Here is a 27061-nt window from a genome sequence, read left to right on the forward strand (position 1 = left end):
TACAGATGTAGAAAATACTGCTAAGTAAGTGTAAAAGTAAATAAATGGAGCAGAAAAAAAGAGGCAGGCATTAACTACAGGAAAAAAAAACAACAACAAGAAGTTGTTCAAGAAAGGAAATCAAATGATAGTATACTAATTGGCCCAGCAGCTAATATTATTTATATGGTCATAGCATGGAACACCCTAACAGTATAACAGAGACTATTGATTTAATCCTAAATGTTCATATAACTATATAGGAACATGAAGAAAGGAGAATTCATATATAATATAGCTAAATATTCATCTGTCATCACAGAAAGTCAGTAGTTAATGTCCAAAGTTAATTTAAAAATACTATAAGCATGTTAATGAGAAATGAGGGTAAATGCAAGGGGAAAAAGAACAACTAAACAAAAGAAAACCTAGCTAAAATAATTGAACATAATTACTTTGGGGGACTAAGGCTAGGGGAAGAGGTTAAAAAAGGATAAGAATTTCACTCTTAATTTTTCTTTTCTTTTTTTTTTAATTTTTTTTAACGTTTTATTTATTTATTTATTTATTTATTTATTTATTTATTTATTTTTTAACATTTTTTATTTATTTTTGGGACAGAGAGAGACATAGCATGAACGGGGGAGGGGCAGAGAGAGAGGGAGACACAGAATCGGAAACAGGCTCCAGGCTCTGAGCCATCAGCCCAGAGCCTGACGCGGGGCTCGAACTCACGGACCGCGAGATCGTGACCTGGCTGAAGTCGGACGCTTAACCGACTGCGCCACCCAGGCGCCCCTATTTATTTTTTGAGATAGGGAGAGACAGAGCATGAACAGGGGAGGGTCAGAGAGAGGGAGACACAGAATCCGAAACAGGCTCCAGGCTCTGAGCTGTCAGCACAGAGCCCAACGCAGGGCTCGAACTCACGGACCGCAAGATCATGACCTGAGCCCAAGTCGGCCGCTTAACCGACTGAGCCACCTAGGCACCCCTTAATTTTTCTTTTAAGGTTAATTAAATTCTTTAAAACTATGTGCTCATATTGACTTTATACGAATTTCAAATAATGAGAAAAGGAAGATGAATAGTGTCAGTAATATATTATTTGGATAATACATAATAGTATACAAATCATATACTAAAATCTAGCTCAGCCACAATTATATTCACTGTCCTTTTAACATATGTGAGGAAATGTCTGAATACACTAATAGTAGGGCATGTGCTGTAAACATTTACTGCCCTGTGTATTCATTTTGTACTTCAACATCTATACTCTTCATCAATACTCTCCTAAGAGCTAGGCAAATGGAGCCCCATATTTTGAAAATACCCCTTCTGGTGCCTGAAAAGGACAGGGTCCAGGAGGAACCCTCCACACCCAGTACACTTGCTTCCCTTTGGGGAGTTCAATAAGGTATGTATGCTAAGGAGCTCTTGGACATGAGTCGATGCCTAGTGGTTGTTCCCAATAGCCTATGTGGTATTTCTTTCACTAGATTGCATGAGATGAGCCACCAGAATGGTTTGAAAAGTTGATATGGGGTGAGTCATATTCTCCATAGAGATAAAAAATTTTGCCTGGGGCTCCACACATCTTAGGAGTTCACCCTTCTTCACAACTAATCCATGTCAAAACCAAAGGTAAATATTTCTAAACTTTTTAGAAAACTGGCTAGGGGGGCGCCTGGGTGGCGCAGTCGGTTAAGCGTCCGACTTCAGCCAGGTCACGATCTTGCGGTCCGTGAGTTCGAGCCCCGCGTCAGGCTCTGGGCTGATGGCTCGGAGCCTGGAGCCTGTTTCCGATTCTGTGTCTCCCTCTCTCTCTGCCCCTCCCCCGTTCATGCTCTGTCTCTCTCTGTCCCAAAAATAAATAAAAAACGTTGAAAAAAAAATTAAAAAAAAAAAAAAAAAAGAAAACTGGCTAGGGGCAGGGAGAATGATCTACAGTGATGAGAAAACAGGACTTAGCTATAGACTAAGGGAGCATTTAAACCAACAGAAAGAACAAAGACCAAACATCCAGTTTGTCTTATCTGCAGAAAGCATGAAGTTAGAGGGAAGACCAAATTAGGATCCAGGATGATTTCGACAAGTTCATTAGAAGGACAGAAACCACAAACATAAAATCTCAAAGAAGTCAATTTAACTTCTGCACTTAGAGTTCTGGAAACATCTATTAAAATAGGACGGTAGAGACCTTGTAAGAGTTGATTCTATGGGTTTGATACACCACAAGCTCCGTATGAGCCAACAGTTAGGTGTGGTTCCTAATAAATTAAGGAACTGACACTAGCATTGTGGAAGAAAATGGGAAGAGCAGGAACCAAACTGCAGGGAGGCTGCACAGGACTGACCTCAAGGGAGACAGGGTGTTGGGTTCCAGAACTATTTACAAGGAGGAGTATCTACCAAGTCCACTTCACGCCTCTTTGTAAAAGATGACTTCCAGAATTTTCCTCAATCTGGCTGGCCTTGTTCAGGACATGTGTGCCAGTGACTTTTGTCAAGTCCACATAGAACCAGATGTGGCACTTCAGGATAACCATCCAGAGCCTAAGAGCCCTAATAAAACTCAAAGCCTTAGCTTCTTCCCAGGGAAGCCACACTTCTGTAAAGATCCTTATTTAAATACTTTTTTTTAACGTTTTTATTTATTTTTGAGACAGAGAGATAGAGCATGAACGGGGGAGGGGCAGAGAGAGAGGGAGACACAGAATCGGAAGCAGGCTCCAGGCTCTGAGCCATCAGCCCAGAGCCCGACGCGGGGCTCGAACTCACGAACCACGAGATCGTGACCTGAGCTGAAGTAGGACGCTTAACCGACTGAGCAACCCAGGCGCCCCAAGATCCTTATTTAACAGAAATAAAAGGAACTAGTCACTTTTTCTTTATTGTTAAAATGCAACTATAACATTTAATGAGCATTTTCTGGGGGCATCTGGGTGGCTCAGTCCGTTAGGGATCCAACTCCTGATTTCAGCTCAGGTCATGATCTCGTGGTTCAGGAGTTCGAGCCCAGCACTGCCAGTGCAGAGCCACCTGCTTGGGATTCCCTCCCTCTCTCTCTGCCCTTCCTCCTCTTGTTCTCTCTCTCTCTCTCTCTCTCAAAACAATAATGAGCATTTAAAAAATATTATTTAAAAAATTATTTTAAAAATAATGAGCATCTGCTATCTATAAGACATCTGACTTGGATTATTACACCCAATCCCCAACTCACCATAATGGTGTAAATACTATTCTTTTGTTCACTAGTCTCTTTTTCATACGCATACTATACCCTCACACAAGTGACTTTCTAAATGATACGAAAACTTTCTATAGAAAGGCAGTCCCCCCACGGAGATATTCTCCACACTTCTTTAGATATATCATTGCATATGATTTTCCATCCAGTCAGGAGTCATTCTTACCCGGCCTGCTAATTATGTTCCTAAGACATGTGATGTAGAAATAAAAACCGAATATTAGGATATGTTACCATAAAAGTCATGGAGCTTTTTGGAATTGTATGTAACACCCAGCGGTAATGGACAAAGGAAGGCCCCAAGAGGAAACTGTACTTCGTACGTGGTAGATGCTGGTTCTGCCTTCCAGTTGGAGGGAAGTCTCTAAAGCAGTTTCAATGCAGGAACTATAGCCTCCCTTTGCAGACAGCATAGCACCTCTTCTACGCAAGTGGCTCTAATATTCATGCCCATTCCCACCCCCATCCTGCCCATAAAACCCCTTTTTTGCTTTTGCTGGTAGCATGAATCTCCTTACCATGGGCAAATCTGAATAACAGCATCAAATCAGCAGCACACTGGCTCTGTAAACCATGCACAGTGAATTGAGCCCCGGGGCTGGAATAACCTACAAATTATTTCCATAATCGTGGTTGATCTCCCTTGTGTTAACCTCACCCCTTACACACACAGGCTTCTTTCAAACCTAGCCCCTCTAGAGTCATGTGGATTACAACAAGTAGAAGGTAGAAAATGCCCTCATAGGTCCTGAACAGCAGTAATTTCTTCTGAAAAGGTTCATTTTGTGCTCTATCCCACGTAAGTAGCCTAAAAATTTCACCACCACAAGAGGACACAGAGGTTTTCATGAATAGGTCCTATGTTGCCACAAAAGAATTTTATTCAACGTGACCTATTGGATATTTAGATTGTACTAGCAATTTTATGGCCAAGACGGTCCTTTCAAGAGGAATTCACATCAGCAGAGTGTAAGTAAAATGAGTATCCTGAAACCGATTAGATTATCATCTAAACTGCGTAGTGAGGCAAGAATGGCTGAAATATTGAAATATTCCCCAGTGAATGGCTTAATTCTAAGAATGAGAAACAGACCCTTTTGACTGTGGTCAGTGATTCCTGCCCATGTTCTTCTTAGGGTAAACAGTAATAGAAATAAGATAAATAGTATGCTTAGACAGTAAAAGATTTTAGAGAAAGAGGGGCTTGGTTTGAAGCCAGCCAACACTCAGTGACTGTGTCACTTGGCGTCTAATTATTAGCCTTTATAAAAGCCTCAGCTTCACCAAATGGGAGACACAGTCCACATTAATTGGCTAAAATATGGATATACCATCCAACTCACTGATTGCTGTACGAATTAAATGTGACTTATGATTTTGCTTTCATGTGGAACTGAAAAACATAAAACAAATGAACAAACAAAAGCAGAAACAGACTCATAAATACCGAGAACAAACTGGTGGTTGCCTGGGGGGTGGAGGAAGGGGAATGGGCAAAACAGGTGAAGGAGATTAAGAGGTATAAACTTCCATTTATAAAATAAATAAGCCATGGAGATGGAAAGTACAGGATAGGAAATATGGCCAATCATACTGCAATGATGTTGTAGGGTGACAGATGGGAACTATGCTGATGGAGACAATCACTGCCTAATGTATGGAACTGCTGAATAACCATGGTGGCACCTAAAACTATGATATATCAACTATACTTAAATTTAAAAAAAAATTTTTTTTAAGAATTATATGTGACTCACATTATAAAACACTTTCCAAGATGGTGGCATACAAGAAGGGCTCAGTAAAAGATAGCTGCTGATATCACATAATATTGTTATTGTTGTCATTGTTAGCTCTAGTTAGCTATTCCCTCATATACAAGAAATCCAAATAATAAAAAGTGATGCCAGATGCAGAAAAACAGTGGTCAATAAGCTATACAGAAGAATAGTTTCATGACTCAGAGCATGTAGATTTTTTAAATAGGATACACAAAAGCACTACCCATTAAGGAAGATCTGAGAAATGATATACATTAAAATTAAAAAGTCACAGGGCATCTGGGTGGCTCAGTCGGTTAAGCCTCCGCCTTCGGCTCAGGTCATGATCTCACGGTCTGTGAGTTCGAGCCCCATGTTGGGCTCTGTGCTGACAGCTCAGAGTCTGGAGCCTGCTTCAGATTCTGTGTCTCCCTCTGTCTCAGCCCTTTCCCCACTCACACTCTGTATCTCTCTCTGTGTCTCAAAAATAAATAAAATATTTATTTTATTTTAAATTGTTTATTTAATTTTAATTTTAAAATAAAATTAAAAACTAATAATAAAAATTAAATAGTCAGATTAACAAAGGATATCTTTAACAGAGTAAAAAGCGAGCCACAGTAAGAGCACAGTAAAAAACGATACACAAAGTGTGTACAGAAGTGCCATGAATCATTAAGAAAGATAACCCAATGGAAAAACAAGCAGGAGACTGAAATAAGCATTTCACAAAGATGATGTTGAAATGGTCATTAACCACGCTCCCCCCCCCGACCACCAAAACATGGTCAGCTGCACACTAATGGCTTACAAATGAAAAACTAAAAAAATCTGACAATACCAAGTGCAGACAAGGATATGGAACTCCTTGAATTCCCTTGGGCTGCTGATCGGAGCATGAATTATCATTTTGGAAACTGGCAGTATTTAGTAAATACGAATGCGGGGGCACCTGGGTGGCTCAGTCGGTTGAGTGTCCAGCTTCAGCTCAGGTCATGATCTCACGGCCCGTGGGTTCAAGCCCCGCGTCGGGCTCTGTGCCGACAGCTCGGAGCCTGGAGCCTGCTTTGGATTCTGTGTCTCCCTCTCTCTCTGCCCCTAACCCACTCGCATTCTATCTCTGTCTCTCTGAAAAATAATTAAATATTAAAAAAAAAAATTAAAAAAAAAAAACGAATGCGTACATTGACCCCATGACAAACCGATACCAATCCTAGGTATATGCCAGCAGAAATGTGGACAAACATATCCTGAACACAGACACAAGCTTACTCTAGCAATACTGCTCATGGTCCCTCCAAATGGGGATCAACCCAAATGTACCCAGGGACAGGATGCTACACAACCCAGGTAGCCTGGATCTGTTGCAATTTATACCTGTTATCCTGGCATAATTGTTTATTGAGATGCCATATCTCTCAAAACTGGCTAGTCTCTGAAGTGTCCTGATGAGTTCATCAGTAGAAATGGTAGAGTAAAGGACCTCAAAAAACTGCTCCTCTGTGAAACCAGTAACGTCAGCAAAAATCTTCAAAATTGGCTTTTTCAGAGCTCCAGCAATTAATTAGGTCTTCCAACAATCAGGTACTTCTATTGGAAAAAAGCGATAGCTGAGTCTCAGAACAGAAAGGTTTGAGGACATTTTCGCTTGCCTTATTCCCATCTTCATCTCCCCATCTCCACAAGCACGTGAAAAACAGCGGCCTAGCAATCACTGGAGGGGGCAGTGAGCTCCCACAAAACAATGTCCTCAAAGAATTGTCATCATTTGACATATGACAGTTCGCAGGAAACCCCCATTCACAGGGCTTGTTGCTATTTGACCTCAGAACTCACTTGTGCAGATAGTCATTACTCCAAGGGGAGTTTCTGAAAACTAATCAGGAACAACTGTTTAATATCACAGCTGCCTGAGACAGTGATGACAGTTGGGGCAAGAAAAGAAGCTAACCAAGAAACTTTTTTTTTAATGTTTATTTATTTTTGAGACAGAAAGACAGAGAGAGAGAGAGAGAGAGAGAGAGAGAGAGAGAGACAAAGAGCAGGAGAGGGGCAGAGAGAAAGGGAGACACAGAATCTGAAGCAGGCTCCAGCCTCTGAGCTGTCAGCACAGAGCTGGACATGGGGCTCGAACCCCCAAACGCTGATATCATGACCTGAGCAGAAGTCAGACACTTATCTGACTGAGCCACTCAGGCACCCCGGGAAGTTTTTTAATAGCTGGGGAATAAGATATTCGTAAGCTATCCATAGTCCAGGGAATCTAGAAAGTCATGTACATGTATAAGACTGTGCATACATTCACAAAACCCTAAGAAGGCCCTACCCTCACCCCTCTGGCTGACCTTGAGACTCTGTGCAAGCAGAGGTGAAGGCTAAGGCAAGTTATTAATCAGCTGTCTAAGTGTTGAAGACATAGAAGTCCTTGGGAAAGAATGGATGTCTAATCGCTTCCAGGCATTTAAGGAAATCTTTGCAATCATTTGCTGACTACTAAACTAACTGAGCAGAGACTTCAGTAGCCACACATCACAAAGAATAAATGTTTTATAGATTCCAGGAAAGGCACTTAACAAACAAGCAAGAGTCACAACAATCAACTACAACAAACACTGGGGGGAGAGGGGGGACCTGGTTTCAAGAGTCACCACATTATATTATTTAACATGGAGTTTTCAACCAAGTAGCTGTGAAACATGCAAAGAAACAACCAAACATGGAACACACACAAGGAAAGAAACAGTTAATAGAAACTATCCCTAAGGAAGTTCAGATAGTAGACTGCTAAACAAAGACATTAAATCAACTATTTTGAATATGTCCAAAGGACTAAAGCAAATCATGTCTAAGGAAGTAAAGCATAAGAATGATAATCTCACCAAACAGAGAATATCCATAGAAAATTAAAAAAAATTTTTTTTCAGAGAATCAAATACAAATTCTAGAGTTGAAATGTAGAAAAATTGAAGTGAAGGGGCGCCTGGGTGGCGCAGTCGGTTAAGCGTCCGACTTCAGCCAGGTCACGATCTCGCGGTCCGTGAGTTCGAGCCCCGTGTCAGGCTCTGGGCTGATGGCTCGGAGCCTGGAGCCTGTTTCCGATTCTGTGTCTCCCTCTCTCTCTGCCCCTCCCCCGTTCATGCTCTGTCTCTCTCTGTCCCAAAAATAAATAAAAAAAAAAAAACGTTGAAAAAAAAAATTAAAAAAAAAAAAAAAAAGAAAAATTGAAGTGAAAATTTCACCAGAGGAACTCAACAGCAGATTTGAGCTGGCAAAAAAGAATCAGTGAACTTGAAGTAGGTCAACTGAAATTATCCAGTCCAAGAAACAGAACAAAAAAAGAATGAAGGAAGATGAACAGTCTCAGAGACTTGCACTATCAAGCTTGCTAACATAAACATAATGGGAGTCCTAAAAGAGAAGAGAAATGGAAAGAAACCTATTTAAAGAAATTATGGTTGAAAATTTTCCAATTGTGGTTTAGACACATGCATCTAAACATCAAAGAAGCTCAAAGAATTCCAGGGAGAATAAACTGAAAGACATCAATACCTAGAGACATATCATAAGCTGTTTAAATACAAAGACAAAATTCCCAAAGTACCAACAGAGAAGCAACTCATCTAATAGATTTTTATTTTATTTTGAGTGGGCTCCATGCCCAAAGTGGCACTTGAACTCATGACCCTGAGTTTAAAAGCTGCATATTGTACCAATTGAGCCAACCAGGCGCCCCAAGAAGCAACTCATCTATACAGGGGATCCTCCTAAGATTAAAAGCTGATTTCTCATCAGAATCCATGGAGGCCAGATGACAGTACAAGAATACTTTCAAAACACTGAAATAAGACTGTCAGTCGAGAATTCTATATCCAGCAAAACTATCCTTCAAAAATGAAGGAGAAATGCAGACATTCCCAGATAAACAAAAGTGTCCTGGCTTGGATGATAAGATCCAGATTTACTCTATCCAACTAGTAGCCTGCATGTGTGTCTGTGGGTGACGAATGGCTTATAGGGTGCTAGAAATTTCTGTTTCTTGACCTAGGTGGTGGTTATGTATTCATTCTGTGACATTTCACTGACCAATACATTTATGTTTTGTACACTCTTATTTTTTTTTCAATGTTTATTTGTTTTTGAGAGAAAGTGAGAGAAAGAGTGAGAGATAGCAGGGGAGGGGCAGAGAGGGAGAAAGAGGATCCAAAGTGGGCTCTGCACTGACAGCAGTGAGGCTGATGCAGGGCTCAAACTCACAAACCAAGAGATCCTGACCTGAGCCAAAGTCAGACACTTAAGCAACTGGGCCACCCAGGCACGCCAGATCATAATTATTTTAATGATGGAGGAGGAATAAGCAGAGGTCCTTTTTTTGTAATTTTTTAAAATGTTTACTTATTTTTGAGAGAGAGAGAAACAGAGTATAAGTGGGATAGGGGCAGAGAAAGAGGGAAACACAGAAGCTGAAGCAGCTCCAGGCTCTGAGCTGTCAGCACAGAGTCGGATGTGGGGCTTGAACTCACGAACCATGAGATCCTGACCTGAGCCAAAGTCGGACACTTAACCAACTTGGCCACCCAGGTACCCTTTATGTGTGCTTTACCTCATTGATTGATTGATTGATTGATTTAAAATTTTTTTTTAATGTTTATTTATTTTTGAGACAGAGAGAGACAGAGCATGAATGGGGGAGGGTCAGAGAGAGAGGGAGACACAGAATCCGAAGCAGGCTCCAGGCTCTGAGCTGTCAGCACAGAGCCCAACACGGGCTCGAACTCACGGACCTTGAGATCATGACCTGAGCCGAAGTCGGACACTCAACCGACTGAGACACCCAGGCGCCCCTTTACCTCATTGATTTAAAGAAAAAAAACAAAACAAAAAAACAGATGCTGTCCACACACAAATGACCACTTTATATTTCTCACTTTAACTGCCCAAATGCAAATAACTTAGGGGCCAAACCCAGAAACTCGGTGAAATAACCTATTATTCTTTCCCACGCCTTTAATCCAGCTCTCTTTTCTGCACGGAATACTCTCACTGTCCATTGCCCCAATTCATCCTTTAATATTCATGACCAGGCCTTCCTATAGTACAAAGATCTATCCCTGTGTCTATCTCCCATGTCATATATGAACACTTTTGAGAGCACGAACTGTGTCAAAATCTTCTTGTTCTCAATAGCACCATGAGAAGCATGTAGGAAGCACAGACTACCAGTTGCAGGAATTTCTGCATTATGGAAATAAACGAGGGCAGCCTTCCTAACTACCACAGCAAGAAGTTCTGGCAGAATGCATCACAACCCACCAAACTCAAACAATCCCCTATAAAAGCAAATGTTAACCCTGCAGTGATTAGCAGGTTCGTTTTGTTTTGTTTTTTTAAACACAATTAACACTCCAACTTCAAGAACACTGGGTACAAATTTCTGATAAGATGAGGAAATTATTCGGGTACAGCTAGTCATTTCTGGGAAGTCACTGTTTTATTTTATGAGTAATGTTAGAAGAGAACATTATGATGAAAAATTTTGACAGCTCAAATCATTTCTAAATTAAGGAATTCATCATCTTTTTCTGAAGCTCTTCACAAATGGTATTGAGACTACATTGACGAATCCTTCAACCCACGGCAAAGAGCGCAAGCCTCTCAAATTCAACTCACATCCTTCCGTAGGCTTCCCATGGAACCTTCTGGGTGACTTCTCTCATTTCTGAGTTCAATACAGATGTTTATTTTGTCATGGATCATTTTTTTGTTTCTATAATGAGCAGAAGATAAAAACCCACTAGAAAAGCAAAACAGGGTGGGGTACCACAGGCCGGAGAGGAAGATGTCTGGTTTGGAGGTTTGAAATGCCCATAGGGGAAGCGCCCAACAAACCTGAAAGAGGAAAGCATCACCCAGGGAATTGCTGAGGCAGAAGACGAAGTCCTTCTTGGGGTGTTCAGGTACGGCCTGCACGATGCTGTTCTCCACCCACACGGCGTGCTTAGGGATGCTGTTGTGGTCTATTCCAGACCTACCATCGCTCTCATAGAAGAAGAGTGTGCACCCTGAGAAAACAAAACAGGGGTCTGCGTGAGTATTCAGCGCTTGCGCAACAAAAATGTCGGTAGAGGAATCTATTGCCTGTGTCCCGTCACAAGGAAGAGGCTGGAAATTAAAGTGCGTGGAAACCGAGGGAGAAAAGAATGGGGTTTTGCTTGTACTGAAGTCTTGGATGGACTGAGAGAAAGGCAAAGATTTTTCAATCACTGTTTCTCAGGCCACATGAGACTCCCTCATGTACGCCCTCAAGTTCTTAAAGACCCTGAATCTCTTAAGAGTGTTTCATCACAGGTGTGCTCATAGGCATATGGGGGTCCTACAGCAACTTTGGCCAATGGTGGCTAGGAACCCGGCGCAACTGGTCAGAACTAAAACCACGGCTGTGTGAGGACCATCAATCAGTACTGGCCCACTGGAGTCCCTTCCCAGTGGCTCACATGATATACAACCAGGCAACACAACTCTGGGGGTTTCTTGGCTAGGCCCTTGGAGGAAACAACTCACAAAACTAGCTTTGGGTGCTTTAAGGATAAGGAAAGAAATGATAGATTTTTTTATTCAAATATGTCCTACAGAATGTTCTCTAGAAATAAACCATGTCCTGTTCCTACTGAAAGAAAAAATGGCAGGCGCACATATGAAGGCCTGGGGCGGGGGGGTGGGGGGGGTGCTCAAGACCTGGTCCGCACTTAATGGCCCTGTGAAACTAATGAGACAGAAACAATAAAAACCTCCCATAGATTTATGCCAAGGTGGCTTCAGTGAATGGCCTCCATGGTCTCCTTAACGTGAGGCTCACTTTCATAGTAATTACTACCTGAACATTTACTGTCAACTAATCAAAACCACATTCAGGGAAAGCGTGGGCCCCACTTTATGTGACTGACAAAGCCCCTGAAAGTACAATCTATTCAGTCGTAAGAGGGGTTTCTTCCATAACGTAAATTTGCGCATATGTGATTAGTAACGCAGAATGATGGGTATCGATGGAAAAGTCACATTAGTTCAGAGGCAATTTTTCTTAGCCCATAATATTTCACATTCACATGGTAACAGCTGCTGAAATGCAAAGTCCCCAAACACAGCCGAATACAGCACAGTGGCAGATGCCATGTCCACGCACTGCACAAATTCTCCCTTGGCAGAGTTTCCCAAAAGCTTTCCTCACAAGTCCTCACAAGTATGGTGGTCCTAGGCTTTACGGTTTCTTCTTTCCTGTTCTTGTCTCGATAATCCAGGTGTTTTGATTCCTCTTTCTACCCGCTCGCGTTATATTCACTTTTTTATCTTAATTGTTTTAAGTTTATTTATTTATTTGGAGAGAGAGAGAGAGAGAGAGAGAGAGAGAGCAAGCATGCACAGGAGAGAGGCAGAGAGAGAGGGAGAAAGAATCCCAAGCAGGCTCTGAGCTTTTAGCACAGAGCCCGATTTGGGGCTCAGTCTCACAAACTGTGAGACCATGACCAGAGCCAGTATCAAGAGTTGGACGCTTAACCAACTGAGCCACTCAGGTATCCCATATATTCTCTTTTTTCTTAAAGGTGAAGTCCGATGTTTTCTATAGTATTTACTGCTAAAAAGTAAGATGCGAACTATGTGAATATTTTTAGCAGCGGATTTAGTTATCCATCCATCCATCTATCTCTCCGTCTATCCAGCATTGGGTTAAAAAGTTGCAAGCACGTAATTGAATTACTTACCTATTGAGTAGTCTGCCCCAACCTTGTTTTTCCCATAATCCCTGTTATTGTGAAGATCTCAGGTCTTTTCAGAAACCCATGTAACACACAGCAGAATCATCTGAACCTATTTCTACTTCTTAAGCTAGCACAGACTCAGAGATAAATATAAGAAAGAAAATGGAAAGGGGACACCATTTTTCTCCAAATCAGAGGTTCTTGAAGTGTGGCAATCTTGCCCTTGAGGGGACATGTGGCGATGTCTGGAGACATTTTTGGCTCTGTCACTGGGTGTAGGGGGTGGGGGAGGAGGTGCCACTGGCATCTAGCAGGTAGAGGACAGGGATCCTGCTAAACATCCTACGGTGCCCGGGATAGCACCCCACAACAAAGAATTTTCCAGAAAATGTCAAGAGTGCCCCCGTTACGAAACCCCGCTCTGATCTTTAGGATGAACACTACAGTCATGATTAGCAGATTGTGAGCAGAGAAGGAGAAACACAGCTCTACCGGAGGGTGAGGACAGAGAAGGAGGCCTGTGGATAATGGAGAGGGGACATCCGCGAACCTTGGCACGTGCAAACATTGAACACTTTATACAGTCTCCTCAAATGGCTGTTTTTAGAATCTCCCGAAGTTGGTTTACAATCACCCACGACAGCAGGTGGTTAAAATCGGCTTTTCCTCTAATTATCTCCTTGTTCCAGTGAGGAGACACACACGAAGCAACACATCCAGGACCCACATGCTCCCTGAGCAAGTCCACCGGCCCTCAACTTCACTTGAGCGTCATCTGTATGCTCGGCAGTTGTCGACAGAGACACCCCAGAGGTTCGTGCTAAATGAGATCTTTTTTAAAAAAAATTAATTATTCTGTCTAAAGTGAAAGAATCTTTGGAGAAATCTACCCCCACGGCTCCCAGGAGCTCTGCTTTTGATTTCATGATATCCAAGGGTTGCTAAGAAAGAAAAAAAAAAAAAAAAAAAACCAGCAGCACGTTGTGCCTTTGAGTGGCAAGGACGAGCCGTGAGCATGTCAATATATAATGGGAACCCGTCAGGATTAAGAAACGAAGGACTCAGTGGCTCTGGGTTCTGGGCCTGGATCCTGACAGACTGTGTCACTCAGATCTGGGTCACCAAGAAAGTGAAGGCTCCCTCCTCTAATGGGCTCCTGAGCTGGGCTCCAAAATGCCTGCACGCTGGCTTCCGGGATCATTTATTCTCTAAGGGAACGGCAGAAACAAAACAGTTCCCTCTTCTGTGTCCCAAGTTAAAAATCACCTAATTATTGTTATTCTCTGACACGGACACTGGTGTTCTCGAACTTAGTGCCAGAATGATGTGGGAAGCTTGTTTCACACGTACATCCGGGGCCTGTCATGGGCTGAATTCTATCACCCCAAATTCTTATGTTAAAGTCCTAATCCAGTACCTCAGAAAGTGGCCATATCTGGAAGTAGGATTGTAAAAAGAGGTCATTACAATCAAAAGAGGTCATACGAGTGAGCCCTAATCCAATCTAACTGCCGTTCTTATAAGAAGGGGGAATTGGGGGGCGCCTGGGTGGCTCAGTCGGTTGAGCGTCCGACTTCGGCTCAGGTCACGATCTCACGGTTCGTGAGTTCGAACCCTGCGTCGGGCTCTGGGCTGATGGCTCAGAGCCTGGAGCCTGCTTCCGATTCTGTGTCTCCCTCTCTCTCTGCCCCTCCCCCATTCATGCTCTGTCTCTCTCTGTCTCAAAAATAAATAAACATTAAAAAAAAATTAAAAAAAAAAAAAAAAAAAAGAAGGGGGAATTGGGCCACAGACAGGCAGAAGGGGAAAGCCATGAGAAGACACTGGAAGAAGATAGCCTTCTAGAAGCCAAGGAGGGAGATGGCAGCAAGCACCAATCCCACTCACACCTTGATTTCCTCCCGCCTCCAGAACTGTGAGAACATAAATTTCTTTCGTTAAACCAGTCGGTCTGTGGTACTTTGAGACAGCAGCCCTAATACGGGGGGGGGGGGGGGGGTGCCTCCATTTTTCTGCAGGAATGCGGCCCCAGTGGTGACCACAGGGACTAAGATCACGCTCTGGGAATAGCTGAGCAACAGGACAGAAGGAGCCTGGGACCCAGATGACTCAGAGGAAGGAGTCACCACAACGACTTCAGACGGTCTACCCCTGGTAGATGGGAGGGAAATCAGTTCCATCTTGCTTAACACGTTGTCACTGTGGGTCTCTGTGACATGCAGCAAAGCATACAGTCTAGTTAACAAGCTCCCATCTCGTCTCACCAGGCGGTGAAGCAACAGTTGGCACCGATAGTAATGGGGCCAGCCTACACCTTGCTTGTCCTTCCAGGATTGGCCTGCACACCACCACAGACTCCAGGGCATCCTGTGCCTGTAGGACTGGGTGTCCCCGACACCAGCCACAGTTGATGCGATTGAGTATGGAATGGTTCAGAGTGTGTGCCACATCTGGAAAGCCCAGGCTCCCTCCTGCACTTGCCCTTCATGCCTGTTAACCTATCTAGCCTGTCCTGCCAAACCCTATCCCTGTTTCAAATGGAGCTTGTGACAAAAAGTCTAAGTGGCCTTCAAGTATTCTTTTTAAGACACAGAGCTCAGAGGTGCCCGGGTAACTCAGCCGGTTAAGCCTCCGACTCTTGCTCTCGGCTCAGGTCATGATCTCACGGTTTGAGTCCGAGCCCCGCATCGGGCTCTGCGCGGACAGCGTGGAGGCTGCTTGGGATTCTGTCTCCCTCTCCTCCCCCCACCCCCTCTGCCACCCCACCCGTCCTCTCTCTCTCTCAATAAATAAGTAAACCTAAAATTTTTTTTAAAAAAGGCACAGAGCTCACAAATGCATTATGACTTTTATACTACTGAGACACGTGCAGACGTGCACAAGAGCATATACACCTGCTTCAAAAGTGTATATTCAATGTGTGACTGTACAACAGTGACTTTTCACAAACATTATGATGGCTCAGACATTCTATTATGCATTAGGTCAAACCTTATGAAATCAGTGATATTCCATCATTTTTTTTTAAGCCTAAAAACATAGTAATTTCTTGGGCTTCAAACTAATGACTTTGCCTCTACGACAGTCACTTCAGGGGACACTCCAATGCCTTGAATAATTAAGAGAAATTTTTTTTGGAACATGTCCCTCGAAACTGTCATCCCAAGCAGCTGTATATAGGAGGAAACTGGGTTAGTGATGCTCCTCTAGCTTAAGGGTGAAAAAGTGAAGAAAACAGCTGGTGGGGAGGCCGGGGTGGGGAGTTACTAAATAAGCAAGGAACATAAAGTTTCAGTTAAGTGAGATGATTGCATCCCAGAGATCGGCTCTACAGTCAATGATAATGTAACATACGCCTAAAAACTTAAGATCTCACGCTAAGTATTCTTATCACAATAAAAAAAAAAAAAAACTGGTTAAAACTGATACAAAATAGGGGCGTCTGGGTGGCTCAGTCCGTTAAGCGTCTGACTCTTGACTCTGGCTCAGGTCATGATCTCACGGTAGGTGCGATCAAGCCCTGTGTGGGGTTCTATGCTGACAGTACAGAGCCTGCTTGGGATTTTCTCTCTCTCTCTCTCTCTCTCTCTCTCTCTCTCTCTCTCTCTCTCTCCCTCCCTCCCTCCCTCCCTCCCTCCCTCCCTACCTCCCTTGCTCTCTTTCTCTCAAGAAATAAAGAGTTTTTTAAGCTTTAAAAAAATTGGTATAAAATACAAACTCCACGTAATTAAGAAACATTATGTGCGCAGGTGCACCAAGGGGCGCCGGTGCATCACGCTCTGGGGGAGCGGGGCTCCCGCTCCTACCTTTCAGGGACACCCAGTAGTGCTTCCACTTCCTCCGGGTGGCCGACTCCACCTTCTTGTTCTTCTTGTGCACCAGGAAGTTCTTGACGGCCAGCGCCCCGGCCTTGCGCACCGTGCCCTGCGCGGCCGTGAGCAGGATGTCCGACTGGCCCGGGGAGCTCAGGGTGCCGCTGCTCTGCTCGTCGCTGTGCGCCGAGCCCGCCTCCTCCAGGCTCTCGCTGTTGGTGGTGCTCATCTCCAGCTCCCGCCGGAAATTCTCGTACACCCCCTGGCGGGCCGCATCCCCCGTGGAGCTGCTGCCGCTGTCGCTGCCCACAAAGGCGCGGCCGGTGGGGGGCGAGTAGCTGGAGTTGGTGGCATTGGATCGCCTGGACAGGAGGTCCGTGTCGGTGGTGGCCCCTTCGATCCCGCTGTCCGCAAACTCACTGCCCTCGCCGGCATTAACATCCTTGGGAGCCGAAAAGGGAGAAAAAGAAGACGTATATCACGCAGAGAAGCAAGCCACAGACCGTGTGGCCGCAGGGCTGCGTGAGACCCACGGGGCGCTGCTGCTCCCACCCGGTCCTGGACCAATGACTCCTCAAGCCCCCGACCCACGCGAACCTAACCTGCCCGCAGAGCGGCTCAGGAAGACCACCACGCCACCCTGGCGTGAATCTGAACAGGCTGAAATGTTCAAGAAACCTATGTATTTAAAAACAAGGAACGTTCCAGAGAACTCACCATGTATCTGACTTAGGTAATTAACTAACTGGCGAATCCACTACTGAGCTTCTCCCACCACCGTGGCTGGGCGCCCCTCATCAGTCTGCCCGAAACTCCAGGAAATTCTGCAGGCTGATCAGTGCTTGCAGAGGTGGGGGTTACAATGGAGAACAAGGTCTTTACAGCTAATACTTTTTTTCCCCTCTTTTTTTTTTTTTTTTTTTTTTTTTAAATAAAGAGCCTGGAGTTAGGAGTCTGTTTTGTAATGTGGGGACTAAAAAGATACCTAGCATACCGCCTCACCCACTCACCCAGCAAGGACCCATGTCCCACGAGCAGGCAAGAGTCCTCATGCTGGAACCAGCTTCACTTCTTGAAAACAAGCAGCCTCTCACCCTGCATGGAGCTAAATAAGTCTGTGGGGCCCACAGCTCCAGTACAGGCTCTCCAATTACCTTGCCCTTTCAAAGCCGGGATGCTAAGAGCCCAAAGCAAGCTACTCACTGCCCCCGGGCCAAGTGACAGCTTGCGGCAACTGCCAGTGTGGGGGTTCAATTCCCAGTCTAAAAACATTTGGAACTTCCAAAGCACAGTCCCTGCTCTCAGGTTGAACACTTCCGGGACACAGACAGGTCTGTTCTTAAATCAGAGTCTTAACTGCACTAAAGTGCGACCGGCATATCCATAAGCAATAATTAAATAATGGTAGTCATCAAGGAAGGATAATGACAGCACTATTGGACAGGACAGCTCAACAGTCTCACGGATAAGAAGGCAGACTGATTTTTCTCAAAGGAAGAGAACAGGAACAGGGGTCTGACATAGTGGTATGTATTACTATACATGCTTTGGGGATTTAACCATTTTTTGAGCCTTAAGTCTCATAAGCATCTAATTATGGTTCGAAAATGTAAAAACTGACAGTTCTGGGTTGGCATAAAAATGAATGCTTTGGGCTCAAATATTTGCTGAGAGGCAGTGGGGCCGAATGAACCAAGCCACAGACGAGCACTGTCCTGCATGAAGCCCAGACAGGTGCTGAGCCCGGATCTCTAAGCATCACAGGCAGTTCTAACTTAGGGCCTCAAAGTTCACTTCACCTTCATCGTGAATAGATACTAAGTGAACAACTGAAAGATGGGTGTAGCCAGATGTGACAAACAGGAGACCCAGAACGACAAATGCTCTATGATTCACTCGTGTGGAATCTAAAAATTTTGAATTCAGGGGCGCCTGGGTGGCTCAGTCGGTTAAGCGTCCGACTTCAACTCAGGTCAAGATCTCACGGTCTGTGAGTTCAAGCCCCACATCAGGCTCTGGGCTGATGGCTCAGAGCCTGGAGCCTGCTTCCGATTCTGTGTCTCCCTCTCTCTCTGCCCCTCCTCCATTCATGTTCTGTCTCTCTCTGTCTCAAAAATAAATAAATGTTAAAAAAAAAAATTTTAATAAATAAATAAATTATATATATATATATACACATATATATATATACATATACATATACACATACATACATACATATATATAAGAATGTTGAATTCATAGAGCAGAGAGTGGAACAGTGGCTGCCCGGGGGTGGGGGGAAATGGGGAGATGTTGGTCAAAGGGTACAAACTCAGTTATAAAATTAGTAAGTTCTACGAATCTAATGTGCAGCATGGTGTGTGTGTGTGTGTGTGTGTGTGTGTGTGTGTGTGTGTGTGTATATATATATATATATATATATATATATATATATATATAGTGAATACTGTACGTACACTTGAAATTTACTAGGGGAGCAGATCTTAAGTGTTTTCGCCACAAAAGAAAAAAGGTAACTGTGTGAGGTGATGAATGTGTTAATTAACTTGATTGTGGTCATCATTTCACAATGTATACATATATTAAATCATTATATTGTGCACCTTCAAAAACAACGACAAAGAGAACTGTATGCAAAAGGAGGAAAATACGTAACTTTATAGTGGATATAGCTGCAAATGCTATCTCAGCCAGGTGTTTAAGGTTAACTGGGAACCCTCTCTACTATCTACAACTGTTCTGGAAGGAAGGAAGGAAGGAAGGAAGGAAGGAAGGAAGGAAGGAAGGAAGGAAGGAAGGAAGGAAGGAAGGAAGGAAGGAAGGAAGGAAGGAAGGAAGGAAGGAAGAAAGAAAGAAAGAAAGAAAGAAAGAAAGAAAGAAAGAAAGAAAGAAAGAAAGAAAGAAAGAAAGAAGAAAGGAAGGAAGAAAAGGGGCATCTGAGTGGCTCAGTCGGTTAAGCATCCGACTTCAACTCAGGTCACCATCTCACGGTTTGTGAGTTCAAGCCCCACATTGGGCTCTGTGCTCACAGCACAGAGCCTGCTCTGGATCCCCTGTATCCTTCTCTCTCTCTGCTCCTCCTGCTTGCTCTCAAAAATAAACATTAAAAAAAAAGAAAAAGAAGAAAGAAAAGAATAAAACGAGGAGGGAAGACAGTAGCAGGAAGTAGTTAAGATATCTTCTAAGGACCAACTACATTTCCAGTGGAATTGAGACGCATGGGATTTACAGAGCCTTAAGGGGGATAAAGAAACTGTGGGTGCCACTCAGGGGCACACTGCCCTGCATCTGCTGTTCCCATCACTTTGCTGTCTGCCGTCCCGCCTATTAACTGCCACCATTGGTCAGGAAGGAGCCAGATCTAGTGGATAAACATCCTCTATACAAACAGAGAAACACAGTTAAGAACTCACATTTCTCCCAGCAGGGATACTGACTATGTCAATAAGACAGTAGGTAAATTCACCATTACTGATTACTCAAGATAACCATGAGTAGTGGGAGATGAGGAGTTTGTGAATTTCCTAAACATCTGGATTCATCTTCACGTGCCTCGATCTTTCTCTGGAAGAAGCAAAGCAATCCGCGACAAAGCCGCATCTAAAATGCAAAGAGGCGAGAAGCTTCTCTGTAAGACAGGGAGAGATCAGCTACATGGGTAACCTCCCTAGTCCATAAGAGAAAGGCCTCCGAACGTGGGGGAGAATGGAATCAAGGCGTCTCGCAATGCCCAGAGTTCAGCTGCGGCAGCACCTCACAGATTCTGTCTCAATAGTCAACTCCATGCCTTGCCCCCCCCCCTTTTTTTTTTTTGCCAACACTGCTTTTTCCAGGTTTTCCCAGCAAAATCTGAGTGACTATCTACATGCCTTGACTTGCCAGGCAAAGAGCTCAAAGCCCAAAGTTGGGGGAAGGGGAGAGAAGGGATAAAAGAGAAGGAGGGAAACAAGAAGAGACCAGACAGGCCAAACCCTCAAAAGCATGTGTCTTGACCGTCTACTCTCCCACAAACCATTTCCCCCTTTACAGAATGCCCTGAGGCCTCTATTGAAACTAGGAGTTAAGACCTCGGTAGACACTCACCTCTCTGTCAGACCTGAACATCTGCTCATAACAACTGATGCTCTAAGCTTGCAGTGGCCCAGGCTCTGTGTGTTCACCTCCCGGCCGACTACTAAACTAAGCAGAGGTGATTGCCCCAGGTAGGAGGCCTGCTGGCCCCAGCCGAGCATGCATACCTATAGAACGCACAACCCGTGTAACCACCGAGGAATGCTCTGGACCAATGATCCAAGCCGACTCCACCTCGTCTCCACAAGTGGCTAAGCAGGCTAAGTGGTACACGTCCCCCACTGATATGTGACCCAGCCTGTTGGGAAACATGCCGGCTGCCCAGCCCCAGCCCCTATTTGGTCATGAAGCTTGGGATGTCCCAAATACTCAGAGGCCTGGATTATAGCATCATGGGAAGCCAGAGGTACTACTCAACACCTGAATGGTCAATGGAGGGCTCCCATGACACCAGCAATCTCCAACTGCAGTGTGGGGAAGAATTATCTGTAGAACTCTACTACCCAGATGCCTAAGTGCCACATGAGAAATACAAATTTATAGGTCTAGGACAAACCAAAGCCAGATACTCTGACAGAGAGGCTCTGGGTTCACACTTTGGTTTTTGTTTTTATTAAGTTTTCATCTTAATTCCAATTAGTAAACATACAGTGTTGTATGTATGTTTCAGATGTACGATAGAGTCATTCAACATTTCCATACATCCCCCTGTGCTCATTGGGTTCACACTTTGCAAAACACCAGGCATCCCTCTATGGTTGCATCCCAGATGCCCATCACCCTCAGATGCCAGGATGCATTTCACTGTAAAGCGTTTTCCAACAGCTCAGAAGGAAGGCAGCACCGGGGTCACAGAAACATTCCTCGGTGGTCATCTTTCCAAGGGCTCCTCCTCCTACCCACCTCAGTCTCAGATTCTCTCTCTCTTCAGAAGCCCCTGAGAACCTCCCACTGTTCCCGGCAGCAAGGAATCTAGAAAACCAACCCCTGGGAAGAGTCTCATGGGAGCCTCAGCAGTGCTTGTAGCAAATGCAAGGTAGGTTCCTATATATCACAGGAGACATCTTAGCATCTGATAGGTCCTAGTATTTAATCAGATACTGAATTTTAATTCAAAAGCCAAAGCACATCTGGGGCGCCTGGGTGGCTCAGTCGGTTGAGCGTCCGACTTCGGCTCAGGTCATGATCTCCCAGTTGACGAGTTCGAGCCCCGAGTCGGGCTGTGTGCTGACAGCTCAGAGCCTGGAGCCTAATCCAGTGCCCTTCCCCCCACTCATGTTCTGTCTCTGTCTCAAAAATAAAATAAACATTAAAACAATTTTTTTAAAAAAGCCAAAGGACATCAAGGGAAGTGGTAAGACCCTAGCTACACCAAGAAGTAACTCCTAACATGGTGCACGGTCTGGTTAGAGACTTCTAGGAAATTGCTCAAAATAAAGTCTCCGTGTTAGAAACACTCCACTGAAGAGGCTTCCGATTATACACAACATTCATGGGGTAGAGAGGCTGTTAAATCCTGCTCTCTCTGGACAAATCCTCCCAAGCCAGATTTTTAGAGCGCTCACCAGTTTCCACTGCACTGGCAGCTTCCCAGCATTAACGTACACACTTTCCTCTTGGATGCACAAGTGGCCAGCTGTAGCCCAAGGCCCGCTACAGCTGCGAGGCAGCAAGAGTTTTCATAGTCATCATAGCTAGGCCACAAATGCTCCAGTAGGAACATGGAGGAAGCAAGTGGCAAATTTCAAGCCCGTTTTCACCACCTCAGTAAAGCGAAGGGCCACGCAGCCCTTCCACCCAGAAGAGTGTGGGCTAATGATACACTGTGGCAAGGCTCAAGTTGTTTCGGGGGTGACTTGCGAAACAGTCTTAAGGACAGGGGTTCTGTGTTAATGAAAGGTGAGCACAATTTTGAAAAGGTAATTAATTAGCCACAAAGTTCAAGGGCCGTGGGACAATTCAAGGACCAGTAAGATCAATCGATCAATCATTTACTGTAGTTGTTAAGTTGAATACAATTAGAAACTATTTTGTTGGCAGGGCGCCTGGGTGGCTCAGTCGGTCAAGCATCTGACTTCGGCTCAGGTCATGATCTCATGGTTTGTGAGTTCGAGCCCTGAGTCGGACTGTCTACTGTCAGCACAGAGCCCGCTTCAGATCCTCTGTCCACCGCCCCCCCGCCCCTCCCCTGCTCGCCCTTTCTCTCTCTCTCTCTCAAACAATGAACATTAAAAAAAGAAACAACCAACAACTATTTTGTTGGTTACGAATCCAGCTTTACTTTCACATACCTGTATAGAGAAGCTCAGTTGAGAAGAGCTCACTGAATTTGTGGGTTGAGGAAATTTCAACCTGCAGAAGCTTTGAATTAGAACAATTTTTGCCGTGTTAAATAACTTCTAAAATACCCCTCCCTCCGAACACCTGGGCAGCTCAGTCAGTTAAGCGTCTGACTGTTGATTTGGGCTCGGGCCATGATCTCAAGGTTCATGAGATCAAGCCCCGCATTGGGCTCTGTGCTGACAGCAAGGAGCCTGCTTGGGATTCTCTCTCTCTCCCCATCTCTCTCTGCCTCTCTCTCTCTCTCTCAAAAGAAATTTTAAAAACATTTAAAATAAAATAAAAATAAAAACAAAATAAAATCCTCCTCCCCTGATTTCTCATCTTATTTTTATCCCCAAAATGTAAGTAAGTACCCCCCCCCCCCACAGACACACACACATGCACACACATGAATGAATACTGTCTTTGGCTCCCAGCATTCCCTCCTTGGTATACTCAGTATATTCTTAGTATGCTCTTCCTTGGTAATCTCAGTATGGTCAATACTGATCCTAGGGAAGTTACTTTGGGCCAATTTGTGCCTCAGTTTCCCCATCTATAAAATGGGGATAACAACAGTCATCTATTCTTTAAGACACTTTATAAGATAATGTGGAGTTAATCCAACAAAAGTTTCTAGAACTGTGCCCAGCACATAGTACCTTCTCTGAAGTGTTAACTCTAATTACCGTTCATTTCCATCCTCAGCCTTACTTTCATCTCAGCCCAAGGACAGAAGGCACTGGCTGACCTCACTCCCTAGCTCCCTGCACGAACATGGAAGAGAGGTGGCTGATGAAGAAACTGTGGAAAACAAGGGCTCCTGGGAAAAACAGGCCGACCAAGGTTGGTGGGAACCAATGAGACCCCTTTCAAGTATTTTCACATTCACACAACAGCATAATGACCTAAGAAAATGGTGACGTTTTCCACACTGTAGATTGATAAGTCCTGGTCGCTGTCACTAATAATTGCCATTCCTGATTTGCTAGAAATATTGCAGTGCTACTTTTGCATTGCTGTAAGGCTCCCCACCCCCCACCCCCAATGTCCACTGCCTTTTTGCATTTCTAATTCTGAAGTTTGTAAATTCTACCCCTGGGCTTCCCACTATCAGTCCCGTGCACGGGTCCCAACTCCTTTTGAGGCATTTCTGAAACCCGACTCTATTTCCCCCTCCTCCCTTTCCCAAGGCAAAATTTCCAGACCTTGTTATGTTTCCAAAACCTCTTCCCTTTTTCTCTAATGATTCCCAATGGGAGTGACTCAAAATTTCTCTCGGGGCGCCTGGGTGGCGCAGTCGGTTGAGCGTCCGACTTCAGCTCAGGTCACGATCTCGCGGTCCGTGAGTTCGAGCCCCGCGTCGGGCTCTGGGCTGATGGCTCGGAGCCTGGAGCCTGTTTCCGATTCTGTGTCTCCCTCTCTCTCTGCCCCTCCCCCGTTCGTGCTCTGTCTCTCTCTGTCCCAAAAATAAAAAAAATAAAATTTCTCTCAATCACAAGGACGGGAAGCGACGTTTTTACCGTTGCTAAAAAGCGAGGCAGAAGTAAGTTGGCAAAGGCTTGGCACGTTGCTTCAGGTGACTGCAACGCGGGGACCGCCTTTCTGTCTACGTTAGTGAATCATCTTCTCTCTTTTCATCTGGGTTTCTATGTAGGTGCCTCGAACCCTGTAGTCATCCTTCCCCTCATCCTTCCCCTCCCCACGATGTATCTATCACATGGTCCCGCAGGCTCCTGGCGACCTTTCTTAGAGCCACACCTCTGGTTCGGCAACAAGCTGTCTCTTCCCTCATCCTTCCTCACTGCACCCTGCACGCCAGCTGCTAGGTAACCTCCCAGGAGCGCACGGAAGGCCCCTCAGCCTGCCTTTCAAAGCCCCCAGCGAATGTCCAGCCCTCGCACTGGAGCGCTGGATGTACCTGAAACTGAAGGAGTCATTGCAGCGCACGTTCCCAACCTTTCTCGCTTTCAGGAGTGCTTACCCTTCAAGGCTCGGATCCCACCCCTCCCTTCCACAGCTTGAAGAGGTTTCTTTCCCTCCTCCAGTTGCCAGGCCATCTTCTCTGCAGCATCTCAACTCCCTTCCCCGCCCCCACTGTGCTCCAGACACACTGGCCTCTTCACTATGCCCCAAACACAAAGGGCACATTCCCACCTTCCAAGTCAGTGGCCACTTTTCCTTCGAGTCTCTACCCAAGTCTGCTCTCCAGAGGGAGCCAGGCCTGACCACCCTGTCTCAAATTGCCTCCCGTGTCCCCCATTACTGCATCTTCCTGGCCCTGCTCTCCGTCCCACAGCATGTTGAATGCTTATTATGCTAATTGTGTTCTGCGTATACACCCCCATTTCACCCTGAACTAGCCAGAAGAGCTCAGGGACCTTTTCTTGTTGACACATCCCCAAGGGCACTTCAAACAAATAAACCCACCTTGGAACGAATGAACTGCTGTTCATGTTCTGCCAGAATCTCCGAACAGGGAAAACAGTTTCTCACGGATTACATTTTGGTTGATTTAAATGGTTTAGTCATTTCCAGGTTCAGCTCATGCTCGGCTATGGCTGAGGTGACAAATCAATCCTACTTCTCATGCTTAACTTTGCAATCTACAAGCAATCCCATTTGATTATGTTGTCTATGGGAACAACCAGACTTGATTTAATATTTTTAACTTAATTTTTTTTTTTTAATAGAGCAAATTAAGAAAGACATGATGGGCTGGCCTACGGCCCATCTTAGATAATCTGCCAACAGTGGTCCAAAGCAAACGGGGCCCAAATGATGATGGAAAGCCTATATTGGCTCTTTCCTAAGTTCTACCTTGGGCTACATGGAGACCCTCTTAGCTCTTCATAGCAGGCTGGCTGGGAGGGCGCTAAGCTCCCAATCCCAACCCCTCCTCCTCCCCAGTGATGCTAGGAAACCAGCATTTTCATCAAGGGACACAGTTCCTCCTCTTCAAGCACTAAACTAAAAATGTGAATTTCGAAGGCTTGAACTTCCCCAGCCTACATTAGCATAAACGAGCAGCTCTCAAAGTGTGGACCAGGGATCCTTAGATCATTTCAGGGTAGACGGGGGCTCTCCCTTTTCCAAATACCTGGGCGAGGCCTCATTTTCCCCCTACCGCCTGACCAAACTAGCATATCACAAGAGAGTGAATGCAGAAGCAGATAGGCGACTGTCAGGTCTTATCTGCCAGAAACTGCAGAGGTTTGCAAAATGTAAAATAACACCTCTCTTCCCACTATTTTTTTTTAAATTTTAGAAAAACAAAAAATGTAAATAAAAAGTTACTTGCGTGAACATGTAATGGGTGTATTAGGGCTATTTTACAACAACTCAACGAGCATTTTCTTTACTTTTCTTTTTCAATTTCTAATATGATAACTATGTATGCATATAACCCAGAAACAGAAGTCTTCTGGAGTCTGCCATACTTTTTAAGAGTTCAAAGGGGTCTGAAACGCCTGACAGAGCCACCCCTCAACCACCTACTCACCCCACCCACTTCCCAAAAGGAGATCTTGCCGAACACGGATGGGCTTGCTTTCAAAACTACCTCATTGCTTAACGGAGATGCCAGAAAAGAGGAAGGTCAAGGGGAAAGCAAAAAAGCAGCACCAAACAGCAGTCGGAGAAGGGAAGGAAGGGAGGGTTTGTTGTTGTTGCTGTTTAATTTTATACGAAAATACGTTGTTTCGTGAAGAATTAACCTGAGGTTATTAACCAGAAGCTTCTAGATGGACTTTGGGGAAACCATGGAGCCCCAGGAATTGAATGCAGAAGGGGGGTCCATGTGTTTCTCTAAGAAAAAGATCCAAATTTTTTATACAATTCTCAAAGGAGTCTGTGACCAGAGGTTAAGCATCTCTTGGATGCTGAGGTCAGGGAACATACTTATTCCTGAGCCATTTTTAAGTGGAAAGCAAAATCAAAATTTAAACACCAACACAATTTTCCTAGGAACTCAAGATCGTCTTCTGACAATGCTGTACCCTCTACGTTGCTAAAATCACGGATTCTGTGACTTGCTTCTCCAAACCAGAAAGCAAAGCTTTCTGCTAAAGCTGTTGTGAACACCTCTCAGGAACCACCGTCTCGGGCTAT

The 27061-nt window shown here is 44.6% G+C and overlaps 1 protein-coding gene across 9 annotated transcripts in view; it reads right to left on the reverse strand.

Moving 5' to 3' along the window:
• Nucleotides 1–27061, reverse strand: part of TIAM1 (TIAM Rac1 associated GEF 1) — a 396414-nt gene that overhangs the window by 105604 nt on the left and 263749 nt on the right. For all 9 annotated transcript variants that reach the window (XM_058731853.1, XM_058731852.1, XM_058731858.1 and 6 more), the window contains 2 exons: nucleotides 16550–16997; nucleotides 10879–11051 (listed from right to left, as the gene is read on the reverse strand). In XM_058731853.1, coding sequence (XP_058587836.1) covers nucleotides 10879–11051; nucleotides 16550–16997 — 621 coding nt within the window. The remainder of the gene's footprint in view (nucleotides 1–10878; nucleotides 11052–16549; nucleotides 16998–27061) is intronic.

Source organism: Neofelis nebulosa, chromosome 5 (assembly GCF_028018385.1).
Source record: "Neofelis nebulosa isolate mNeoNeb1 chromosome 5, mNeoNeb1.pri, whole genome shotgun sequence".
Classification (NCBI taxonomy): domain Eukaryota; kingdom Metazoa; phylum Chordata; class Mammalia; order Carnivora; family Felidae; genus Neofelis; species Neofelis nebulosa.